Source organism: Pan troglodytes, chromosome 15, assembly GCF_028858775.2.
Source record: "Pan troglodytes isolate AG18354 chromosome 15, NHGRI_mPanTro3-v2.0_pri, whole genome shotgun sequence".
NCBI classification, from domain to species: Eukaryota; Metazoa; Chordata; class Mammalia; order Primates; family Hominidae; genus Pan; species Pan troglodytes.
Window position 1 is genome coordinate 69,556,476 of NC_072413.2, and position 26,245 is coordinate 69,582,720.

The following is a 26,245-nucleotide window of genomic DNA, read 5'->3' on the forward strand; positions in this document are numbered from 1 at the left end:
ATTCTTTATAACTTACAGTTTTAAATTGTCAATATTGAATTGTTCCTGCAGGCTGAGTCACTTGGTAGAGCTTTATGAAGAGGGCACAGTGGTTTGTTTAGGGCAAGCCTGTTTCCTTCTGTTAATATAAGAAGGAAACAGTTTGTGGGCAGGTGCCAGTTACTCTTGAATTCCAGGCCTAAAATCCAGGCCTAAATAAGAAAATAATGGCAGGGGCCAGGTGCAGTGGCTCATGCCTGTAATCCCAGACTTTGGGAAGCCGAGGCAGGTGGATCACGAGGTCAGGAGATTGAGACCAGCCTGGCCAACATGGTGAAACGCCGTCTCTACTAAAAATATATAAATTAGCCAGGTGTGGTGGCGGGCACCTGCAGTCCCAGCCACTCGGGTGGCTGAGGCAGGAGAATCGCTTGAACCTGGGAGGCAGAGGTTGCAGTGAGCCGAGATCGTGCCATTGCACTCCAGCCTGGGCGACAGAGCAAAAAAAAAAAAGAAGAAAATAATGGCATGGCAGTTGAGGAGCCACTGAAGGTTCTCAAAGTGACATGACTACCATAGCATTTTTAAAAAGTTAAAGTTAATTATCAATAAATACTTTTTCTCTCACTGTATCCATATCCACAGGATATAGAAATTCATTCCTGCGCTGGACTGCAGAAGTGGTACACAGGCTATAAGGGAGCCTTTTTTTCTTTTATATTTTCAAAGTAGTTTTTCTACCATAAATTTTGTAACCACTAGCCCAGTATTGAGAGAGAGCCTGCTATATAGTGAGCACTTATTTTTTTTTTTTTTGGAGACAAATCTCACTCCATTGCCCAGGCTGGAGTTCAGTGGTGCAATCTCAGCTTACTGCAACCTCCGCCTCCCATGTCCAAATGATTCTCCTGCTTCAACCTCCCAAGTAGCTGGGATTACAGGCACATAGCACCACACCCAGCTAATTTTTGTATTCTTTTAGTAGAGGTGGGGTTTCACCATGTTGGCCAGGCTGGTCTTGAACTCCTGATCTCAGGTGATCCGCCTGCCTTGGCCTCCCAAAGTGCTGGGATTACAGGTGTGAGCCATTGCGCCCAGCTGCACTTTGTGTTATACACAATTTGCTTAACTTTATGACTTGTTGGGCATGCCTTTTTTTTTTTTTTTTTTTTTTTTTGAAACGGTCTTGCTCTGTCACCCAAGCTGGAGTGCAGTGGTCCGATGGCAGCTAATTCCAGCCTCAAACCTCTGAGCTCAAGCAGCCCTCCCACCTCAGCCTCCTGAATAACTGGGACCACAGGCACACACCACCACGCCTGGCTAATTTTTTTTATTTTTTATTTTTTATTTCTCCGATACGGAGTCTTGCTCTAGCACCCAGGCTGGAGTGCAGTGGTGCGATCTCGCCTCACTGCAGCCTCTGCCGCCCGGATTCAACCAGTTCTCCTACCTCAGCCTCCCAGGTAGCTCGGATTACAGGCACACGCTATCATGCCTGGCTAATTTTTGTAGTTTTAGTAGAGACGGGGTTTCACCATGTGGGCCAGGCTGATCTTGAACTCCTGACCTCATGATCTGCCCACCTTGGCCTCCCAAAGTGCTGGGATTACAGGCGTGAGCCACTGCTCCCGGACTTTTTATTTTTTATTTTTTAGTAGAGACAAGGTCTTGCTTTGTTTGAGGTCTTACTTTGTTTGAGTCCTTGCTGGTCTCAGACTCCTGAGCTCAAGTGATCCTCCCTCCTCAGCCTCCCAAAGTGCTGGGATTACAGTTGTGAGCCGCTGCACCTGGCCTGACCACTCCTTTACCTCTCTATGCTCTTTCTTCATTCGTAAAATGGAGATACAGTTAACCCTTGAATAATGCAGCGATTGTGGCACCACAACTCCCACCCTGAATGCAGTTGAATATTTAACTTTTGATTCCCCCAGAACTTGACTAATAGCCTACTGTTTACCAGGAGCCTTACTGATAACATGAACAGTGAATGAACACATAGCTTGTATGTTACATGTATTATATAGTGTGTTCTTACAGTAAGTAAACTAATGAAGAGAAAATGTTATTAAGAAAATCATCAGGAAGATACATTTGCAGTACTTTACTGTATTTGTCAGTACTGTAAATTTACTTCATCTGTCTGACGTGGCAGGCAACTGCAGCTGCAGACTTCAGTCCATGGTACAGATCAAACAATCCAACTCTTTCTTATAAAATCCTGACTTTGCTTCTTGGGAGCACTTTTAGCATCACTAGTGGCACTTCATATGGGTCCCATGGTGTTATTTGGGGTTAACGTATTTTACTAAGCGTGAAAAATACACCAGAACCACGAGTGGTCACTTTTTTACTCTCACATGAAGTTTGTCAGAGAGAGGAACTGCTCACCTGGAGAGGATTAGTTTTTAATCAGAGAATTGTAATACTTGAGCTCACCGCAATAGCAGCAGGATATGGCTATGAAATTATTTTAGGAGTACAGTATGTATTACAATTAATTGTATGCAGTTATGATTGAATATTACATCTTTACATTTGTTTACATTTCTCTCAGCTGCAGACCGCACCGTTTATGATCTTTCTGTGCATAAGTTGTGATACATCTTAGCTCCTTAAGTAGATTTATGTATTTTCTATGGTAGTAAATGATAAAATAGACTAATATCTTACATGTATTTTCTGCATTCATGACATTCCTTACTTTTTACTGATTTTTTTTTCTATATTTCTAGGCTATGTAGTTTTTTCAAATTGTCACAATTCTCCAAAATATTTTTTAGTGTATTTATTGAAAAAAAATCTACAGATAAGTGGCCTTCCCTGTTCAAACCTGTGTTGTTCAAGGGTCAGCTGTACTCCTGGGGTGCTGGTGAGGACTGAAGGAGAGGAATGAGCATGTGTGAGGAAACGAAATGGGTGACAGAGTCCTGCTGTCTTAGATCCCTTGAGGGAGAGAGGTTATGCTCAGAGATAACGGTACAGTCAGACAGACAGAGGAACCATATGCAGTCTGTATTTAAGGACATGCTAAGGCAATGTGGAGTAATTTTAATTTTTTTCTTTTACGTTCTAGGTTCTTGGGTGGTATTTCAAAATCTGCTAAGGGAAATATGCTTACTGTTGATATCAATCATGATTAATAATAGTTTGGATATTACGTTCACCCATTGTTCTTATGCTCCTTTCTACTTTTTTCCTAAGCTAAATTTAAACGTGTTTTTTCAAGTGCAGTTTCTTAAATTCTTTTTGGAACATAAATATTCAAATAAGAAAACTGCACTATCCTTAATAAAGCCATTTGTGGTGTTCCTTCCTGCTGAGCCCCCTCCCGTTTCCTACATACTTGTCTTCTTTTTCCAGTTAGATAATAGAGACTTGAGGGTAGAGATGGCGCCCTGTGTCACTGACAGTGACTGTCTCAGATCGCCAATGTTAGCAGCCTGAAAATTTGTCTTAGAGATGCAGATTCTCTGCTGCGTTTTTTACAGAGTTCATTATATGTGGATCAAAGGCAATTTTCATGGCTTATTCTAATGTAAATCTGACTTCATCGCTTTCTCTTCTGCCCTCAAAGAAGAAAATCAGTACTACCAGGTTCTTCTTCCCCAGTATGCGATTCCTTGAGCCACTGATACCACCTAGCACTTTAGTAAAGCTCTCCAGGGTGTTGGTGTGAGTCCACATAGAGACATTCTTCAGATTTAGCCTCAATCCTGCAGAAGGAGGACTGTGAAAAGGACAGAATATACGTAGGAAAGTAGATGCTTCCCAGGAAAGGGGAACTAATGATGGCAACCTGTGCTCTGCGTAGGTACCCTCATCTGATTTTCCTAGGTCACTACAGTCTTGGGAGGGGACAAGGTGAAGGCTGCTGGGCACAAGGGAACTTTTATGTCAATATGAAATATAAGGAAAGCATCTGTAAATGAGGAAATATAAGCAATTGTGTTAATCATCTATGTGAAATAATTATTCAAATCCTATAAATACTGCTAATCTTATAATCTTTAGTACTCTCTACTTTATACAGCCTTCTTTGATTTCATTTTAATTAGGGGATTTAGCACAAGAACATCTTACAGGAAGGACCTGACATCTCTTGGATTTTTACTTTTTTTGGTGATTTGAATGGCTGGAGGTTTAACAAAGTATAGTATCTTAGAATTAGTATTTAAACGTGTGGTCATCATACTGCATTCCCAGATCATATTTTATATTTTTAGCAACAGAAAGATGGCTTTTTTTCTCATAAGTTTTGTTTCTGATTATGAAGGTGACACATGTTCATTTCAGAAAATAAAAAATATAAATAAAAAAACAGAAATTACTCATAATCAAAAGACAAACATTGTCAGTCCTTTGGTGAACTAACTTTGCCCTTTTAATCTGTCTGCCTGCCTGCCTGCCTATCTATCTATCTATAACATATCAAAATTTGTAATGTATTTTCAGTTTTTTATCCTGTATTCTTCTGAAATATGGGTCTGTTTGTCCCCAGTTATGTTCAATAGGATGCATGATATAAAATGTTTGATTTTTTTTTTTAAGTGAGTCCATGGTCAAATCAGTTAAGAAATTTCTTAGTTTAATAAAATTAGTGGTGGTAGTGGTGGTGTTTTCTGCTTTTTAATAAAAATAATGGGAACTCACTATGTTACCCAGGCTGGTCTCAAACTCCTGGGCTTAAGAAACCCTCCCACCTTAGCCTCCCAAAGTGTTGGGATTACAGGCATGAGCCACTGTGGCTGCAGATTTCTTGGAGGCTTTAATAGACCAACATATATCACGATGTCCTAAGCAAGGTGATATATACAGTGTATTACTGCCTTATTTAATTATAGAATGCTTTTTTGTGGGTTTCTTGAATTTGAGCATAGTTTGGGAAAATGGACAAGCACTTACCCCGTGTGCTGGATACTTACTGGTTGTCCTGGGGCATCTATTTCTCACATTCCTCTTTCCCCAGATATATTTGGTAATAAGTTATTTAATACCAGATTTGATTTGATAATCAGTTGTTCAATTTACAGTATTGGGTGAATAAGTTTTTTTAATGTATTTTAAATGTATGACAGTTGTATTTTATCATACAATTATTATGATAAAAACACTCATTTACTTCTTCGGTCTCATCTGGTCTCTTGCTATCCTGATGGCAGGCATGGAAACTCTCAATGCCCCCAATGAGTTAGTGAGCTTTTGGTTTGTTTTCCTTTAAAGTGTTATTATAACTTATCACACCTCAAACACTATTTTCCTCTAATAATTCTGTTTCACTTTTACCTTTCTACTTACTATCTTTTACTCCTTTTGCCCTTCCTACTTTAAGCTGTCCCAACTTAGGTCTTTGGTATTTTATTATGTGCTTATTGCATGAGATTAGTCATATTTAAATGTAAGAGATAAACATTGACATGTACTTCTGTTCTCCTTCATTTTGCCAGCTGTTGAATCAATTTACTACTTACCAATTATTCCACCATGGGTTGGGTGCACTGGCTTACTCCTGTAATCTCAGCACTTTGGTAGGATCCCTTGAACCCAGGAGTTAAAGATCAGCCTGGGCAACATAGCAATACCCTGTTTCTACAAAAAATTTTAAAAATTAACCAAGCATGGTGAGGCATGCTTGTAGTCCTAGCTACTCAAGAGGCCAAGGTGGGAGGATCACTTGAGCCTGGGAGTTCAAGGCTGCAGTGAGCCATGATCATACAACCAAACACCAGCCTGGGTGACAGAGCAAGACCCTGTCTCAAATAGTAATAATAATAATATTATTATTCCACCACGTAACTTGTTCCCGCATTCTTTATCATTCTTCTGCCCTCAAGCTTTCTGCCAAACTTTTGTGTTCTTTCCTTCACCTTCAGCTATACAAACTATATTCAAGCTTAACAAAACCTTAGAAGCATAACTTTCTTCACTGAACTTTTTTAGCTACGAGGGTGAGTGGGAGGGAAATGTGATTTTCCTTTTTGATCCTTCCTGTGTCCAAACAGGCACATTTTAAGTTGCTTTCTTATCTCTAAATTCAAATACAGCTTTATCATGTTACATGTTTTGTATCTATAACTTTTCTATTCACTTTGTTAATTTTACCAAAAGTTTTTTTGACTCGACTTTGTTTCCATCAGTGTTGTCTCTTTTTAGGAGAGCAGGAACTAGATTTATCAACTGTTTTTCTCAACTCTTCCTGCTTTTTGTTGAAGGGAGAATACAGAAATGAAAGGAGGTAGAAATTCCATTCTAAAAAGTTTTACGCTGATTCATAAATCTTAAATTATCCATGACATTGCACTAAGATGTGTTTCAGGCTAACTTGAAAGAGTGAGCCATCCCTTCTGTCTGAGATGCAACTTTTATGTAATGTGAGTGGAATTCAGGAAAGCCAAGAAGGGATGTAAAGAAAATAGTTTGCCTTATTTGATTATCTTAGCTCATCTAATATTCAAGTACTGTGAAGTTATATTTCTGTTTTTAAATAGTGTTCTATTACATTCCAAAGTAAGAATATTTACAGGCATTCTAAGTCTGTGTATACAAGTTCAAAAACTATTTCTATTTTTTTGTTGTTGTTTGTTTAAGAGCCTGGGTATTACCATGTTACCTAGGCTGGTCTCAAATTCTTGGGCTCAAGCCATCTGCCTGCCTTGGCCTTCTAAAGTGCTGGGATTACAGGCACAAGCCACTGTGCTGGGCCTGGAAATTTTCATAAATACTTCTGAAGTATATATCTCTGAATTATTGGGGCATTTGAATAGTTATTCATCAGCACAGTTCCTTCTACTGCCCTGAAACATTGAGAGCTGGCGTTGTATTTTAGGCTGTACCAGTTAAAGAATCTGAGAAGATCTCATTTTGGAATGTGGAAGTATTTTATGAGGAACGCTACATCTTTCTGGTGACCCTACCATATTGCACTGTAATTCTTTCACAACAGGAACTGTAGTGTTCCCCCAACCCCACCCCCTTCCCACATCTTCTTCTTGTAACCTTTAAACTGCTCTTTATGCCCTTGGCACGATGTTGTTTCTTTCATTCTATTCCTTGAATTAGGAATAGAATGTGCTCCCTTCCTTACCACTTAATCATTTCTTGAAAAAAAATTTTTTTCATTATTCTGCTTGTTGGTTATTTCATTGTAAAATAGGTAAATAAAGAAGATGTCAAATGAGCACCCACCTCTATTTTATCTGAAGTTTAGTGGAGAAGATAATGACCAGAGATTTGGAGGTAACAGCATAGAGATGATATTTAAAGCTGCAGGCACCTACAGTATCAACAGACAGAGTACTGGTTGCCATGCAGATTTCCAGCCAGTAACTTAATTATTCTGCCTTTGTTCAGCTGCACAGACAAATGTGAGCCAGCCCAATCAACCCTCTGCTTTCCACAGTGATATTATTACTCCAGTGGACCCATGCTTCTGTCTCATCCTAATACACTCAGTGCTCACATGCATCCTGATAGAAATACCTTTTATACCCCTTTCCAGAAATATGAAAAATGGCAAGAGAGATAAACCATAGACACCACCTTTTCAATGGACCCCAACTAAAGACTGAGTAGTGGGCAAAAAGAGGCAAGAGAAAATGAAGAAGCACATGGTTATCACAGAGGTCCAGAAAAGAGAGGTTCAGGATGGAGGATGGGTTCAGGAGTACAGATGCTTCACAGAGCCAGAATGACAAGGGATTTTTGGCAATCAAGAGATCCCATAAGAGGTTCTGCTTTCAGCATTCTCAGGGACTTGATATTCTAAATGGCTGACCTACTGTGGTACAATTAGTCCCAGCAGGAGATTATAAGCTCTGTTATTAAAGAGCTTACAATCAAAATGGAAAGTGTATAGGAAGGAGGCATGACCCATGCATCCCCCGTCATCTTCTTACTTGTCTGTGTCTCCCTGCTACACCTGGAGCTTTCCTTGAAGGAGGGACTGGTGGATGTATTGGCCATGCTCTGAAGACACTACAGAAACATAGGGGGTGATTTGGATGAGAGGAGGAAGCATTTCTTCTGGAAGAATGTTGGGTTAGGTTGTGAGAGATCTTGAGTGATGAAAAGACTTTCAACTAGTTGAATTGAACTCATTGAACTAAACTATGGGCCCTCTAGATGGAATTAGTATTCTAGCTACCTGGATCTACCATAGACTTAGATAGTATCTAGAGCTGTAAAATTAAACATGTAATAAGGAAAATTTTTATATAGCCTGCTCTTTCAACAGATGGAGGTGACATGCTGTGAATTCGTATTGCTCTTCTGTTTAATTCTATTGCTTTTTACCATATTGGTACTTAGGCAGGTTTGCTGATATTTAAGAGAGTTGCTAATCATTGTCAACATAGGTTTGCTGTTTCAGTCAACCCTAAGGAATAGATGTGAAGGTATTATTGATCTGTCATCATATGATACACATCGATAGACAGCATTATTTTTGACTGGTAGTTTAATAAGTGCAAAGCATGTATATTTCCATATATGCTAGTCAGTGCCCAAAGTTTATATTGTACCCCAAAGGGGTTCGATGCTATAAATAAGAATGAGAAAAGGGAGGGAGGGAGGGAGGGAGATGGAAAATGAGAGGGAGAAAAAAAATACATAGAAAAGGAAGGTCCTTATGACTGAAAAAAAATCTGTTATTTAACATAATTGCCCATCTCGAACCTCATCAGTTTTTACAAGCCATTAAAACGTGGCTTCTCTCTCTCCCATGTGCTTATTTATATCTTGAAATGAAAAGAAAACATTGAGTCGTTGTTATATAATGTAATGGGAGTCTTGAAATTTCTTTTGAATTGGTAAGAAATTTTTATATTTAAAAATAAGATTTTATAAACTCATTAAAAATATTGGAAGTATATGAGATGGTTTGGAAGAGAAATACTGATGGTGGAGACTGAGCATTTCCAAGTCAGTTTTATTTCTTGTATTTTACTGCCAGCTTTTAGTTTCCTCCTCTAATGGAAATAACTTCACATATCCTGGGAAAGACAGCTCTGCAGTAAAGTATTTTCTAAGGCACATGAAATGTGGCAAGAGTTTTTATCATGGTGGGATTGGTGTGTTGTCCTTTTAGAGAATGAATGTTTGGGGAATGAAAGATGATTTATTTGGATTTCTGTGAGGTTGTGAGAAATGTTGAAAGCATCTAATTTTTATAAAATCTACTTTAGAAGTATTATTTATGCTATGTAGAGTATTCATTGAAATAATCAGCTTTTTGGGAGATGTTGAACAGGTGTTTGCATTTTGGTTCAGTTGATCAATTTTCCTTCCATTTTATGAGAATCACTTCTTGAACCTTTGCTATGGCCATATATGCTGTCCTTTGATATCCTCGGAAGCAACAGTTAGCATGTTTTGTCACTTGAAGGGTTATCATTGAAAGAGGAACATGTAAAGTTCTGGAATGTAAAGGGAATAATAGCAGTCTGACAGTAGAAGTATCTAGAAAGTTCAAAAGCCAGGTTTAATTAGGTAGCAGTGCAAAACTATTATCCCTTTTACAAAAGATGGTGAAGAGGAGTGCTAGTGAAAACAATTGGCATTTATCTGAATGGCTCCACAGACTCAGCCAGCACGAGCCCAGCCGGAGCTCGCCTCACCCTGCATTCTGCAGGCAGCATGCATTTTTTTTTTTTTTGAAACACCCCTACATGTTCCAGCCTTTAAATAGCAGCGAGTCTTCTAAGATGATGCTGTGTGCTGCAAGAGAAATGAAAGCGCCTGCCTTGGAGGCAGGAAGCCGACTAGGGAGATGCTTAATTATCGTGGAAGTAAGTGCTTGTTACCATTGAGTGGAGAGTGCAGCAAGTGCAGGTCGTCCTCCGGTGTCAGAGCCGTGATTTGTAGACAATGCCGCCCTGTCAGCTCAGTGCTGGTTCAGCAGCATCTTTCCAAACATGTATTTGGCAAGAATTTAAAGGCCACCTCTTGTGTAATTTGTGGAGTCTTGGAAAAGGAGCCTCTGCCTTTCTTTTCAGAATGTACGCAACCATGCAGAATTTTGTACTCAGAATCTGTGTCTCCTGCCTTCTGCCTGACGTGCTCATGAGGAAGTTTGTTTCCATGCCCGTCACCTGGAAGGATGCTAACAGTTCTCTGTAATCTGTTGGGGATATGGAGAGGGCCACTCAGAGCTGTGTTTTGTTTCTGCCGTCTTCATAAATTAGCACTGATGGGGTGGAGTAGGTTGTACTGCATGAGGAAATGCAGGCATTTTGTTCATTAGTGAGATACTTCTAGCTTTTAAGAGTACAAGAAACTAAGGAGAGCTTGGGAAGAGGTGGTGGTGAATGCTGGATTCATTCTGCAATATCCTCGTCTCGGTAAGTAATAAAGTAGAGGAAAATACAAAAGAGTGCTAATGGATATAATGGCTCCTGGAAAACCCTTTTTATTTATTTTTTTCCTGCTGTATTTGTTTTTGCCAACTATGTTAAGCCTTTGTAAGGAAACAAAAAACATGTATTGATTTTGGAATAGAGGAGTTAAAAAGTGATTGTTGCAGCATATTCAGTAAAGTCATTTTTCAGTTTTTACTTTTGTCAAAAAACTCTGTTGCTCTAATTATCTTATTCACTTGGTTACATCTCAAACTTCTGGTCATCACAGTAGCTCATGATGTTCTACATTTTTAGAGGTCATTGGAGCAAAAGTCTGTACTTTGGGTAGGAGCCATGATATCCAGAACAAGATGTACCCCTCCCCCTGCCCCCCATTTTATGAAACAGTTCAATTAAGATGAAGTCTTAATAGTCTTTTTTTTTTAGAATATAAATTATGGATTTTATCAAATGGTTTTTACTTTCTTCCTTTCTTTCAAACCTGCTTTACTAAAAATACGGATTGTGGAACTGTGAATCCTAATCCATTATTGAGTCTTTTATCTTCATGTGTCTGGTTTTGACAATTGCATGTTTGTTTTTAGATGTATTTATCTGCTAATTCAAATTATCCTTTTCTCTTTTAGAGAAAGCATGGGATTATGGCAACCACAGAATCTCAGTAGTACAAGTTCCATTCAGTTTTTTCTGAAAGAAAGCCCTCTGTTAAAGTGAAGCAAAGAAACTGTTGTGGATTATAACGTTTAGAAGTTCCAATTTTTCAGTGCTTTACAAATAAAGCATCATTTAACCTTTTAAATGAAAAAGATTAAGATCTCATGCAACTCTTGTATTTTCTGGAAGCCATTCTCCAAAAGGGAAGTGCACATTTAAAACACAGATATGATGGTCCTTGCTGCAGGGATTTAAGTCTACTTGCTTTTACATCATGACCAGCTTGAAACGGTCACAGACAGAAAGGCCTCTTGCCACTGACAGGGCCTCTGTTGTTGGCACAGACGGCACCCCCAAAGTCCACACTGATGATTTCTACATGCGGCGCTTCCGGTCCCAAAATGGCAGCTTAGGATCATCAGTTATGGCTCCTGTAGGACCCCCCCGAAGTGAAGGTTCTCACCATATAACCTCAACCCCCGGAGTCCCAAAAATGGGGGTAAGGGCAAGGATTGCAGATTGGCCCCCAAGAAAGGAAAACATAAAAGAATCTAGCCGTTCAAGCCAGGAAATAGAAACCTCAAGTTGCCTTGATAGCCTGTCCTCCAAAAGCAGTCCTGTGAGTCAGGGAAGTTCTGTTAGCCTCAATTCCAATGACTCAGCCATGCTGAAAAGCATACAGAACACGCTGAAAAACAAGACAAGACCGTCGGAGAACATGGACTCCAGATTTCTCATGCCTGAAGCCTACCCCAGCTCCCCCAGAAAAGCTCTTCGCAGAATACGCCAGCGAAGCAACAGTGATATCACCATAAGTGAACTTGATGTGGATAGCTTTGATGAATGTATCTCACCTACATACAAGACTGGACCATCACTGCACAGGGAATATGGTAGCACATCTTCAATTGATAAACAGGGAACATCCGGAGAAAGCTTTTTTGATTTGTTAAAGGGCTACAAAGATGACAAATCTGATCGAGGTCCAACTCCAACCAAGCTCAGTGACTTTCTCATTACTGGTGGTGGCAAGGGTTCTGGTTTCTCTTTGGATGTAATAGACGGGCCTATCTCACAGAGAGAGAACCTCAGGCTTTTTAAGGAAAGGGAAAAACCACTCAAGCGACGTTCAAAATCTGAAACTGGAGACTCATCTATTTTTCGTAAATTGCGCAATGCCAAAGGTGAAGAACTTGGGAAGTCATCAGATCTTGAAGATAACCGATCGGAAGACTCTGTCAGGCCCTGGACATGTCCAAAGTGCTTTGCCCACTATGATGTCCAGAGTATATTATTTGATTTGAATGAGGCAATTATGAACAGGCACAATGTTATTAAGAGGAGAAACACCACCACTGGAGCTTCCGCAGCTGCCGTGGCATCCTTGGTCTCTGGACCTCTGTCTCATTCAGCCAGTTTTAGCTCCCCAATGGGCAGCACAGAGGACCTGAATTCCAAAGGAAGCCTCAGCATGGACCAGGGAGATGATAAAAGCAATGAGCTTGTAATGAGCTGTCCATATTTTCGGAATGAGATAGGTGGAGAAGGGGAGAGGAAAATCAGCCTTTCGAAATCAAATTCTGGCTCCTTTAGTGGATGTGAAAGTGCCTCCTTTGAGTCTACCCTTAGTTCCCATTGCACAAATGCAGGAGTGGCAGTACTTGAAGTGCCCAAGGAGAACTTGGTGTTGCACCTAGATAGAGTGAAAAGATACATCGTGGAACACGTAGATCTGGGTGCATACTATTATAGAAAATTTTTCTACCAGAAGGGTAAGTAGAGATCCTTTATTTCTTACATTTTCTTTTGCAGTACTTTCTGAAGAAAAGTACTGTATATTAAGATATTTATTAACAATGTGACATAAGGTTTGCATGTCTTATCTTTCTTGATGGTAAAATAGCTAAATAACCATTTGCTCAATTTATTTCTTTTTGCATTTTTTGAGTTACTTTCTCCTTTCAGATATATAAATGTCTTGTATGTTAAATAGTACTTTTACAAATAAAAAGCCCCTTTGACTTAGCGATTGAAATTATAGTCTTTGTTGTACAGTAGATTTGCTGTGTCACCTTTAGGGATAAATATACCAAGTTGAAAATATTTGAAATATAGCTGTTGTTTAAGGATTGCAAAACAGTTTTAATGCTACTTTCATTTTTTATCACTTCCACAGTAAGTACAGGAATCATTTCTTTGCTGCTTCAATGTTGTCATCAGTAGGTGGTAATTATAATATATTCCTGTCCATTTACAGGAAGTATTGTGAAAACAAATTACATTATTTGACAAAAGTCACAGAGCCAATAAGTCTCAGTGCCAAGAATCAAATCTAGGTCTTTGAGTAGAAAAGGCACTGAAGAGAGAAGTACCTTTGACATAAGGGCCACTTCCTTTCTAATCTTTTCTTTGAGTGGGAGAGTAAAAAAAAAAAAAAAAAAAAAAAAAATATATATATATATGTACACACACACATATATATACACATATATATTTGAGATTATACACAGTTTTATCTCATACTTTTAAGAAAGACCATTGTGATTTACCGAAAAGTAAGTAGTATAAGTGAACCCTTACAAGCTTTATGAGCAGCGTTAGTTAAGGAATGAGTTTAAGTCATCCAGGTAGACAAACGAGGAAACAGGATGCTTACCCACGAAGGACATACCTCTGTGTTACATTAGCTACATCGGTCATCTCTGTAGCCAAGTGAAGAGGCCTGTGGCGAGAGGCTCCCTGTCTGCAAACTATTCTCGCAGTGTTTTGATTTCCACTGTTTTGGGGTTTTGAATGGTATTTAAAATTATTTAAAATTATTGAATGGTATTTAAAATTATGAGTGAAGTTTAGTTTCAAATATAGTACTCATAGCTTTATAACAATTGCTTTAGAATAAAGCATATCTTAATATTACTACATGATAGGTCCCATTCCAGAAGGCTTGTTGACGGAAACAATCTTGTCTCGTGACTAAACATCCATGTCTCATTCCTACATATCTATAGCGTGGGTCTTGGAATCAATATTGTATTGCGTACCCTGATGTCATTTTTAAACATTTATCTTCTCTGAATAATTTTCTGAAGTTTATATTTTAGAAATTACATCTCTGTTACACTGTCCTTTAAGGTACAAGGTTTCTCATTCTTGCCAACTTGGCATTTGGGGGTGAGATGATTCTTTGTTGGGGTAGGGTGGAGTAGGGGGCTGTCCTGTGTATTGTAGGATGTAGGATGCTTAGCAGCATCCCTGGCTTCCACACTATTAATGCCAGTAGGTTTTCCTCCTCCCTCTAGTTGTGACAGCCTAAAATGTCTTCAGGCATTGCCAAATGTCTCTTAGGAGGTAAACTAACCCCTAGCTGAGAACCCCTGCTTTACTGTACCTGTGCAAATTTTCTGCAGGTGTGTCTGAGCTGTCGATAGGTGGAGGCAAAATGGCCTCCACCCAAAACTGACACTGAAACATATTAGTTATAATCTAATTTATGTAATAATGGGTACTTTTTTCCTATTAGGCAGTATAATAATATTATAATAATGAACATTTTGGGTACTTACTGTGTACCAGGCACTGTACTAGGCATTTGCTATGCCACATTTTCTCATTTCAATCTCTTGATGCCCAGGAAGGTAGGTACTATTGTTAACCTTATTTTCCAGTTGAGAAAACTGGAGCTTAAGTGATAGGCTGTCATGGAGCTAGTAAATGTTGGAGCCAGGCTGTCTGAACAGAGTCATGTTCTTAATCACTGTTCTCTGATCTCTGCTAGGTTAAAGAGATGGAGAATCTTAAAGTATTTTATCTTTCAAAAGTCTGGAATAAAAATGTGAATGCCTAGATTCCAGATTAATCCTGTTTGTTCATAATAACCTCATAAATCTAATAGCCACTAATCCAGTAGTTACTAACTTGAAGCACGGAAAATACCCTTTTACCCAGCATAATTGGAACTAGTGAATTGAAAATATCAACTCAAGCAGGGAATTGTTAAAAAGTATACATTCAAACTGTTTTATTATCATTAACACATATAAGAATATGTTTGCCAAACTCTTGTGAGGCCAAGGGCTTTTCTTTGACAATGATTCTACTCTTTTAAATTCTTAATTGTGTTAATAGGCTAAACCATAAGAATAAAAACATAGAGACTAACAACATAATCTGAGTACAAAATCTTAGATTTCATAAATTTTTTCTCATTTTTTCATAGCTGTCCTGCCCACATTTAATCCAACAGCTTTCTTTTTAATGACTTGCCTTTATTAAGTTTGTATAAAGCCTTAGTTTTTAATAGGAACAACGTTTATCTTTTGTACTCATATTTCATCAGCTTTCATGATTAAATTTCATAATTAAAATAGCAAGTCAATTGGTATAAACAGCCCACTCTTTGTCAGCATGAGGTCCAGCTGGCAGGAACAGAAAGTATGTATGGCACCTAGGGATCACCCACTAGACTGCTAGTGCCATTGGGTATTCGTCAGCATGGTTTGCAGGGAAATTATGAGCAGTGGTTAATCCAGGAAGTTGTTCAGTGGAAGTCAGTTACACAGAGTGCTTACTGTAAGAGCTTTTCTTGGGCCACACAACTTAGAATTTTCAAGTCAGACAGGCAATTTGTTACAGTATGATAATATACCACAAATAGTGGCTCTGGATAACAAAATTTGGAGCAGAAATTCAGCTCTGTAAAGTATAAACTGTACATTTTAAAAATTGTTGTTTATACTTTTATATAGTATAAAACATATCTAAACAAACAACTCTGTCTTATAATAGACAACTTTGATTCACTGAAATTAGCAGACTAACTCATTTTTCCTAATCAGAACCTTAAAGCAAGTCTTCTTGTTGAAGGAGTACATCAGTGTCAGATGTAATTTATCCTCTAGCACCAAGGTGCGGCAGTGCTGACCTGGCTGTCACTCAGCCGCTTATCACCGGGTAGTTTCCATTTGGCTGCCTAATGCATTCCTGACTTCAATGTGGGTAAGTCTCAGGTGGGGAGGGGGTGGAGGGGGAGTACTTTACTAAAGTATGCTATACAGCTGATATTATATGTAAAAATCATATTTGGCTGATGAAGCTATAATCACTTTATTATTACGTTGTTTTTATAAACATTATTTTACAAATTGAGACTTCAGAGGATATTTTAGTCCAACATAGAAGCCAGGTCCATTGCTGGAAGAATTCTGGATCAATAGAGGAATCCCATTGTTTGTATTTAGTAAAATAAGCAACATGCCATTGATGCTTTTCTTTCCAGTCCTTTCTCATGCCCACTTCTCTTTGCCATTTTGCTAGTGAGTGTATGTTTATATTGAGAACCAGGATTAAATGACAGTAATAATATAGCTAACATTCATCGTGTTACTTCTTTGTACTTTATTGAGTTCCTCACTTAATGCCCATTGGACATTAAGGTGGATCTGTACTGGTGATAGAAGTCCAAGTGATAGCCACATCCTCCTTACGGAGGCACAGACTAGGCAGTAGGGCTGCATTCAGATTAACCTGAATTACTTATCTTCCTTTGAGTATGTATGTGTTTTGTGTTATTTATTTATTTATTTATTTATTTATTTGTTTTTTGAGACAGAGTCTCACTCTGTCGCCTACGCTGGAGTGCAGTGGCACAATCTCAGCTCACTGCAATCTTTGCCTCCTGGATTCAAGCGATTCTCGTGCCTCAGCCTCCCAGGTAGCTGGGATTACAGGTGTGCAGCACTGTGCCAAGCTAATTTTTGTATTTTTAGTAGAGATGGGGTTTCACCATGTTGGCAAGGCTGGTCTCAAACTCCTGGCCTTAAGTGATCTGCCTGCCTTGGCCTCCCAAAGTGTGGTATTACAAGCGTGAGCCACCGTGCCTGGCCTTGTGTTTTCATTTAGATAGTCACCATGATCAGAGTACTAAGGAAATTTATAAGTGGAAAATACTAAGTTATAGAATAATTATAATGTTGCCTATATCCTGCATAGCTTGTTGAGGAGGAGACCCTTTCCAAGCCATTACTCATCTTGGTTTCTGTGGCCCCACAGGACTTCTTCAATTTTGCACCGAGTGTATAATTGTCTATGAAGTGTGTTCTCCTTGAATCCTATACAGAGGAATGCATTAATGAAGACAGAGGAGCCCATGGGCTCTTGGCAGTGGCATTTGTTGCTCCACTGATCAACAGTGTTGATAGGCTTGTCTTCATGGTAGGTGGAGTGTTACTCTCAAAGTCAAGTTACTGAAGATGCTGTGATAGGGAAGGGCCTCCTTCTACTGCACACTGCCCAGGAGAAACACAGTATCTGGTCTGAAGCGCATCTAAGAGTATTTTCCCATTCCTTAAAAGAGGGACGACTAATGCTTATGCACCTAAATATTCTTTGGATAACTGTAAGCCACCAGATTTGATTGTTCTTACTGTTCACCTTCCTCCTCCTCCTCCTCCATTCCAAAACACATACAAATCAGGTTGAACAGTGATTGAGGAGACAAAGCACATTTCAGTTGCTGTTTTCTGTCTTTACCTCTCACCCTCTTGTAATCAGCCATCTTTAACATAGTTTCTTTAGAATACCACACTTATCTTGATTTGTACTAAAGTTACAGCTTTAGCACTCTCATATACTCTCAATTTTGCTATCAAGAGCTGTTTTTCAAGTTCCAGTCTGTCAAATAAGCATCATTAAATAGCTGTTATAAATTTTAGTGGATTTTTTTAGTGCATATAGAACATCAGGGAATATGATTAGCTAAATATATTTCTAAAAATGTGTGCTTATTTTGTTTATTCAGTTTTTTTTTGCTTTTTAAAAAATCCTTCTGCTATGTAAATATTAGGCTTGAGAAAAGTACCATAGAATGCCTTACAATTCAGTGTTCTTTAAATATAATTATTCTACTTCTAGTTTTTTGATGTGGACAGTTTTAGATTTCAGATAAATGGTAAACTCCAAGGTCAATGAGTCTGTTCTGCTGAACCATGTTGTGTTCTACGCTGTTGAATTTAGCAGTTATTTTCTGCCAAAATGAATTGAATGGTGAAAGTTTTTATACATATATAATAATTGTTTTAATGCCCTTGCCTTTCATTTTTTAACTGAAGTATTTTTCAATGTAGTTTCATTTTTAAACGCTCTATTTATATATAATCTATGTAATTCATTCAAAGGTAGCTCTCTATGTATTCCCTCACAGGGAGATTTGAGGCACTAAATGCCTTCCTGAGAAGCTAAGCTAGGAGTGTGTTTTGCTGCTGTCCTTTTATCTGCTCAGGGCTTCCAGAAGCAAGAAAGCTAGTAGGTATTGTGGTTTTGTGTGTTTGCTCCTTGGAAAGCAGAGGTCCTCTCTTTTCTTCACTGTGATCTCGAAGTCCCAGCGTGGCTCAGCTGCAAGCGTGGCTCAGCTGCACCCTGATCTGGAAGGCTTTCACAGTGCCTGAGCCTCTCAAGCCAGAGGTTTTTGGAAGCTGCTTAAAAGGGCGTGGGCTTCAACTGCTCCTACATGTGTTTTATTTTAAAATCAAGATAGGCCATCAAAGACCACACTAGTTCAACACTTGACTTTATTAAAGGTCATCTTTTTAAGAGCCAGTCATATAAAAACAGAGTTTGTTTTGCGGTAAAGCTGGTGATGAAGACATTTTCATTGTGTCATTCATCAGCCCCTTTAGAAAGTTCACGTGAAAAATTTATTTTAGAATTTGATGCCAGAAGTTGAAACCGGTAGCTACCAAATGCCTGCCTTTCTGATGATAGGTATTTTGTGTGTGTGTTTTGTTTCACTGTATGTCTAGTTTTACTTCAACTCCCAGAACGAAATTTGATGCTCAACTATACAACTTTGATTATTAACACATCTGCTTTCACTTTCATCTTTTATTTTCCTATTCTGTTTCATTAGCATGATTTATATATATCCTGTATCATTAATGACCTCAATTCTTTTTGGAAAAAGATGATTAGCCTACATTTATATCCAAATAAAACGCCTTTGTCCCCAGGCTTTCTCCTTAGTTCCGGCTGCATTTCTCACCAGCTGTTAATCTGCCTCTACCCAGATGGCTATCTCATTGGCATCTGTAACCCATGTGCAGAGAGATTTGGAGTTCACCATTTTTTCCCCTCCTCATCATTGCTCTCCTTCTGTAAACTAAAGCTTCTTTGATGCCTCCTTTATCTTCATTGTGTTCAACCTACGATCTCTAGTCTACCTTCAAATTGCAGGTAACTTCTGTTCCTTCTGTCCCATTCCCAATTCTTTATGTAACTTCAGGGCCTCATGCTTCTTACCCAAATTCTAGGTTTCTTAGTCCCTTTATAGTCTACCCTGCTCAAAATCTAACCTCTTGTCTTTGCCAGATAGTCCTTTATTCAATCATGTAACAAACATGTGGGTCATCTGAGAGGCAGATGCTGAGACTATACAGGACTGCAAGTGGTTAGGGGCTTGGATGAGAGTAACTTAGGTCTGTGAAAGATAATTTCGCAGAGAAAGGCTTCAGTCCTTCAAAGGAAAGAGGAGACAAAGGAAGATTAGGCAGGGAGAGCCTCAGACCGTGATGCAGATCTGACAAAGTGTCAGTCAATGCAAAGGGTCAAAAATGAGCATTAGAGAAGCATTACTAGAGCATTACTCCTTGTTGGGGAGTAGTAGCCAGGTCCTGTTACCCCAGCATGCTCAGCTATTGACTAGGGGCTGCCCAGGAGGAGTGTGGCCCAGCTCAAAAATTGTAGTAGATTTGAAGGCACTGCATCCAGAGACTTTTAACTAATCCTATTTCTTGTGACCGAACTGGTTGCAGGTTCTTTCTAGAAGGGAAATCAGAGTGTTGCCCCAACATACAAAAATGCATTATCCAATTTACTATTGTCAAGAGTACCTTCATTTTTTAAAAGTAGTTTTAAAAATTAAAATAACTGCACATTTATTCACTCATTTGTCCATTTGTTCAGTCATTCAAATAATATTTAGCATCTATTTTGTGCCAGATACAGTGTCTGGAGGAGAACAAATAGAGATACACCTCTGCCTTCATGGTATTTATAGCCTCCAATTAGTGCAGTTAAGATGAATGGGAAGCTATTAAACAGAGGTTTTTAAAAAAGTCTTCTACAATCTCTTTGCTTCCTTTGTTGGAACTCTGTTTTGATGGGTGGTGAACCCCTGGACTTATCTTCCCTTTTTTTCTCTTTTGTAATTTCAATTTCTTTTTATTTTTGTTCTGTACTCATCAATTTCATCTTATGACAAGCAGTTGCTATGTAGCTCTGTACGTTCTATCAGTCCTTTCAGTGAATTTTATTTTTAGCAGTCATATTTTTAATCCCCCAATAACTCATTTTTTTTTGTTTTTAGACAGGGTCTTCCACTGTCACAGGCTGGAGTGCAGTGGCGTGATTATGGCTCACTGCAGCCTCAAAGTCCTGGGCTCAAGGGATCCTCCCATCTCAGCCTCCTCAACAGCTGGGATCACAAGCGTGCATCATCACGCCTGGCTAATTTTTTTAGATTTTTTTTTTTTGTTTGTAGAGATGTGGTGTCACCATGTCACCCAGGCTGGTCTCAAACTCCTGGGCTCAAGCAATCCTCCCACCTCAGCCTCCCAAAGAGCTGAGATTATGGACGTGAGCCACTGTGCCCGCCTTATAGTTATCTTTCATAATCATTTTTTCTTATATAACCTCCCCTCCCATTTCTCTATTGGTATTAATTAAGATTTTTTTCTAAGTTCTTTTTCTTGAATAACCTGTATCTTCCTGTTTGTATGTTTTACTTTTCTTATTTTTCTTGTTTTTTCTTCTTCATGCTGTTAGTTGTCCAGTGATCTTTATCACATTTATGAATAAAGGCTGAGGTGGCTTATTGTAAATGGCTTGGGTTCCCCTGCAGCTCCCCAGCTGATCTCTTCTTACGTAGGAGAAGTAGTGTAACCTTTCTATAGGAAGGTGTCCCTGTGGAGTAAGGGAGCAGTGATCAGGCTGCACGATAGAAACCCACATGTGTGTCAAAATTAGAAGGGTTTTATCATGTTCCACTCTTGCATGGAGCTGAGTTTCCTTCCCCTGCCTCAGGGTATACACTGGAATAGGTTACTCTTCCTTTCCTCTCTTGCCTACCTGACAGGCTCCTGCCTGTCCTCCAGGGTTATGCAACCCTCTGAACCCCTCTCCTGCAAGGTTTAGATACTCTCCCACCACTGACCTGACCCACCCTAGCATCTCTTGTTCTGCATGATGATTTCTATGCTGCATTAATTCACAGCCAGCCTAAGCATGCTTTGAAGGCAAGGGCCACAGAATAGAAGGTCAGGTTTTACAAATGAATGAATGTTTGTTGCTGAACAAGGCCTAAAATTTATTGAGTTGAGGAGCCAATATGTCTTGTATTCATAGCATCAGGAAGAAAAAGGTAGAGGAAGCCGTCTGTATATATGGCCTTGTGTTATACTCCAGACACTGAATAATATGTTGCAGTTCCTCTTCCTCTCTTTTCAGGAAATGACATTACAGACAGGTCTGTGTATAGTCATGGTGGTTACCAAGACCACCAATTGATCCCCACAGGCACAAAACGCCATCACAGAGACTGATTTTTACTATTGTAAACTTTACTGGACACAACTGATGGAAGCTAAAATCAGTGAATGACTGTTTCAGGAGAAATGGGAGGAGAAGCAGGATTTGCATGATCTCCAGGTATCTCCCTTAAGACATTCGTAAACTACAGGAGGAAAGATAGTAACTTTATGGTGGAGAAACCTGGCAGACACAGCCTTACCTAAGTGAATCAAGGTTGTTATGAACCTCAGGACGCACTGAGAAGGACACATCATTTCTGTAGTCCTCTTGCCCAAGAGGCACAACCCCAGCCCAATCACTTGAAACTACCAGACAAACCCAAATTGAGAGATAAATACTCTTCAAAGCTGTCAAGGTCATGGAAGACAAGTAGACTAAGGAACTCTTAGAATCTATAGGGGATTAAAAAGACATAACAACAAAATGCAACATGGGATTCTGAATGGGATTGGGGGGATTCCACATAGTGGAAACACTGGTGAAATTTGAATAAGAACTTTAGTTAATGGTATTGCACCAATGTTAATTTCCCAGTTTTATTTGCGAGGGAGGATATCCATCACCTTGAGTATCATTTCTATGTGTTGGGGACATTTCAAGGCCTCTCTTCTAGCTATTTTGAAATATACCAGTAGATCGTTGCTAATAACTATAGTCACTCTAATGTGCTATTGAGCATTAGAACTTTTATTGTCTAACTGTTTGTACTCATTAACCACCCTCTCTTCATCCTCCCCCACTTCCACCTACACACCCTTCCTGGTCTCTGATATCTATCGTTACACTCTCTACCTCTATGAAATCAAGTTTTTTAGCTCCCACATATGCCTGAAAACATGCAATATTTGTCTTTATGTGCCTTGCTTATTTCACTTAACATAATGATCTCCAGTTCCATCCATCCATGTTGCTGCAAATGACATGATTTCATTCTTTTTTTTTTTTTTTTTTTTTTTGAGATGGAGTTTTGCACTTGTCTCCCAGGCTAGAGTGCAATGGCACGATTTCGGCTCACCGCAACCTCTGCCTCCCAGGTTCAAGTGATTCTCCTGCCTCAGCCTCCCGAGTAGCTGGGATTACAGGCATGCGCCACCATGCCTGGCTAATTTTGTATTTTTAGTAGAGACGGGGTTTCTCCATGTTGATCAGGCTGGTCTCAAACTCCTGACCTCAAGTGATCCACCTGCCTCGGCCTCCCAAAGTGCTGAGATTACAGGCATGAGCCACCTCGCTCGGCGATTTCATTCTTTTTTTTTTTTTTTTTAATCACCAAATAATGTTCTGTTGTGTATACATACCACATTTTCATCATTCATTCATTGATGGACATGTAGGTTGATTCCATATCTTTGCTATTGCAAATAGTTTTGCAATAAACACGTGAGTGTATGTATCCTTTTGATATGTTGATTTATTTTTCTTTGGATAAATACTCAGTAGTGATTGCTGGACTGTGTGGTAATTCTGTTTTTAGTTTTTTTCCATACTGTTTTCCATAGTGGCTGTATTAACCCATCAACAGTATATGAGTTCCCTTTTCTCTGCATCTTCACCAACATCTGTTGTCTTTTTGTCTTTTTAATAATACCCATTCTAACTGGGATAAGATGATTATCTCATTGTGGTTTTGCTTTGCATTCCTTTGATAATTAGTGATGTTGAGCATTTTTTTTTATATACCTATTGGCCATTTGTGTGTATTCTTTTCAGAAATGTTTATTCATACTTGTTTTAATAGGATTATTTGTTTTTTGTTTTTGTTTTACTGTTGAGTTCCTTGTGTATTCTGGATATTAGTCCCTTGTCAGATGAAGAATTTGGAAATATCTTACCCCATTAAACTCATGGTTTCTTCACTCTTTTGATTCTTTCTTATGCTGTACAAAAGCTTTTTACTTTAGTATAGTCCCATATGTCTATTCTTGTTTTCGTTGCCTGTGCTTTTCAGGTCTTAGCCATAAAGTCTTTGCCTAAACCAATGTCCTGGAGCATTTCTCCTTTGCCTTCTTCTAGTAGCCTTATAGTTTCAGGTCATATGTTTATTATGTCTTTAATCCATCTTCAGTTGATTTTGTATATAGCGAGAGACAGGATTGTAGAATTTTCCCAGCACCATTTATTGAAGAGGGGAAGAGGGTATCCTTTCCCCATTGTGTGTTCTTGACACCTTTGTCAAAAATTAGTTGGCTGTAAATATATGAATTTTTCTGTATTCTGGATTCTGTTCCATTGGTCTTTGTGTCTGTTTTTAGACCAATGCCATGCTGTTTTGATTACTGTAGCATTGTAATATGTTTTAAAGTCAGGTAATACAATGTTTCCAGCTTCATTCTTTTTGCTCTGGATCGTTTCGTCTCTTCTGCCTCTTTTTTGGTTCCATATGAATTTTAGGATGTTTTTTCTATTTCTGCAAAGAATGACATTGATATTTTGAATGAGGATTTGCACTGAATCTGTAAAATGTTGTCATTTTAATGATAATAATTCTTCCAATCCATGGGCATGGGACATGTTTGTTTGTGTATTCTTCAATTTCGTTCAACAGTGTTTCGTAGTTTTCCTTATAGAGATCTTTTACAACTTTGATTTAATTTATTCCTAGGTATTTTTCTTTTCTTGTTTTTTGTTTTTGTTTTTGTTTCTGTTGTAGATGGGATTGCCTTCTTGATTTCTTTCTCAACTAATTCGTTATTGGTGTAAAGGAACACTACTGAATTTTGTGTTGATGTTGATTTTGTATAATGCAACTTTATTGAATTTAATGATCCAGATCTAAGATTTTTTTGGTGCAGACTTAAGTTTTTTCTAGATATAAGATTATATCATCAGCATAGAGGGACAGTTTGACTTCATCTTTTCCGATTTAGATGCCTTTTCTTTCTTTCTTTTACCTGATTGCTCTGGCTTGAACTTCCAATACTGTATTGGAGTGGTGAAAGTAGACATCCTTGTCTTGTTCCAATTCTTAGAGGAAAGGATTTCAGCTTTTCCCCATTCATTGTGATGTTAGCTGTGGGTTGGTCATATATGCCCTTTATGATGTTGAGGTCTGTTTCTTCTATGCCTAGTTTGTTGAGAGTTTTTATCATGAAGGGATGCAAAATTTTACCAAACAATTTTATGTGTATTGGGATGATCATATGGTTTTTGTCCTCCATTCAGCTGATGTGATATGTCATACTTATTGAGTTGCATATTTTGAACCATCTTTGCATCTCTGAGATAAATCCCACTTGGTTATGGTGTATTATTTCTTTGGTGTGTTGTTGGATTCAGTTTGTTCATATTTTGTTGAACATTTTTGCATGTATGTTCATGTGGGATACTGACCTGCAGTTTTCTTTTTTTGTTGTGTCCTTATCTGGTTTTGGTATCAGGGTAATGCTGACCTCATAGAATGAGTTAGGGAGAATTCCATCTTCTTCAGTTTTTTGGAATACTTTGAGGAGAATTTGTATTCTTTGTAAGTTTGATAGAATTCAAAAGCAAAGCCATTGGGTTCTAGACTCTTCTTTATTGGGAGACTTTTTATTACTGCATGATCTTATAACTTGTTATTGTTCTCTTCAGATTTTCTATGTCTTCTGGATTTGATCTTGATAGGTTGTATGTGTCCAGGAGCTCATCCATTTCCTGTACGTTTTTTAGTTTGTTAGTGCCTCTGATCTTTTGTGTTTTTGTAGTTATCAGTTGTGATGTCTTTTTTTTCATTTCTGATTTTATTTTGGTCTTCTCCCTTTTTTTTTCTTGGTTATCCTACCAAGTGGTTTATTGATTGTATTTGTCTTTTCAAAAAAAACAACTTTTTATTTTGTAGATTTTTTTCTATTGTGTTTTTAGTCTCTATTTTGTTTAATTCTTCTGTGATCTGTTATTTCTTTCCTTCTACTAATTTTGGATTTGGTTTGTTCTTACTTTTCTAGTTTCTTGAGGTACACCATTAGATTGCTTATTTGAAATCTTTATTTTTGATGTAGTTGCTCATTGTTATAAAATTATCACTTAACACTGTTTTTGCCGTATCCCATCGGTTTTGTACATTGTTTTTTGGTTTTCATTTGCTTCAAGAAATTTCTTCATTTTCTTTTTAGTTTCTTCTTTGACCCAGTGGTCATTCAGGAGCATATTGTTTAATTTCTATTTATTTTTACAGTTTATAGAGTTTCTCTTATTATTGGTTTCTAGTTTTATTTCATTGTGGTCTCAGGAGATACTTGATATTATTTCAAGTTTTAAAGTTTTGTTGAGACTTATTTGGGTCCTAACATACAGTCTATCTTGGAGAATGTTCTATGTGCTGATGAAAAGAATGTGTATGCTGCAGCTACTGAATGAAATATATTCTGTAAATGTCTGTTATATCCATTTGGTCTAATGTGTAGCTTAAATTCAGTGTTTCTTTATTGATTTTCTGTCTGGATGATCTGTCTAAGGATGAGAGTAGGGTATTGAAGTCTCTAACTCAGGAGTCCCCAACCACTGGTCTGTGGCCTGTTAGGAACCAGGCTGCGCAGCAGGAGGTGAGCAGCAGGTGAGCCAGCATTATCACCTAAGCTCTGCCTCTAGTCAGAACAGCGACGGCATTAAATTCTCATAGGAGCGCAAATGAACCCTATTGTGAACTGCACATGCGAGGGATCTAGGTTGTGCCCTCCTTATTAGAATCTAATGCCTGTCCC

At 38.5% G+C, this 26,245-nt stretch overlaps 1 protein-coding gene across 50 annotated transcripts in view; it reads left to right on the plus strand.

Moving 5' to 3' along the window:
• Positions 1 to 26,245, plus strand: part of SIPA1L1 (signal induced proliferation associated 1 like 1) — a 417,177-nt gene that overhangs the window by 252,719 nt on the left and 138,213 nt on the right. For 44 of the 50 annotated variants that reach the window (XM_063792953.1, XM_063792964.1, XM_063792968.1 and 41 more), the window contains one exon: positions 10,958 to 12,757. The exons of 4 other annotated variants lie outside the window; for them this stretch is intronic. In XM_063792953.1, the coding sequence (XP_063649023.1) occupies positions 11,260 to 12,757 (1,498 nt within the window). In that variant the 5' untranslated portion in view covers positions 10,958 to 11,259. Of the gene's footprint in view, positions 1 to 8,608; positions 10,314 to 10,957; positions 12,758 to 26,245 lie in introns of those variants that run through there. 2 more of the 50 variants (XM_510040.9, XM_009428082.5) reach the window with 1 other exon arrangement.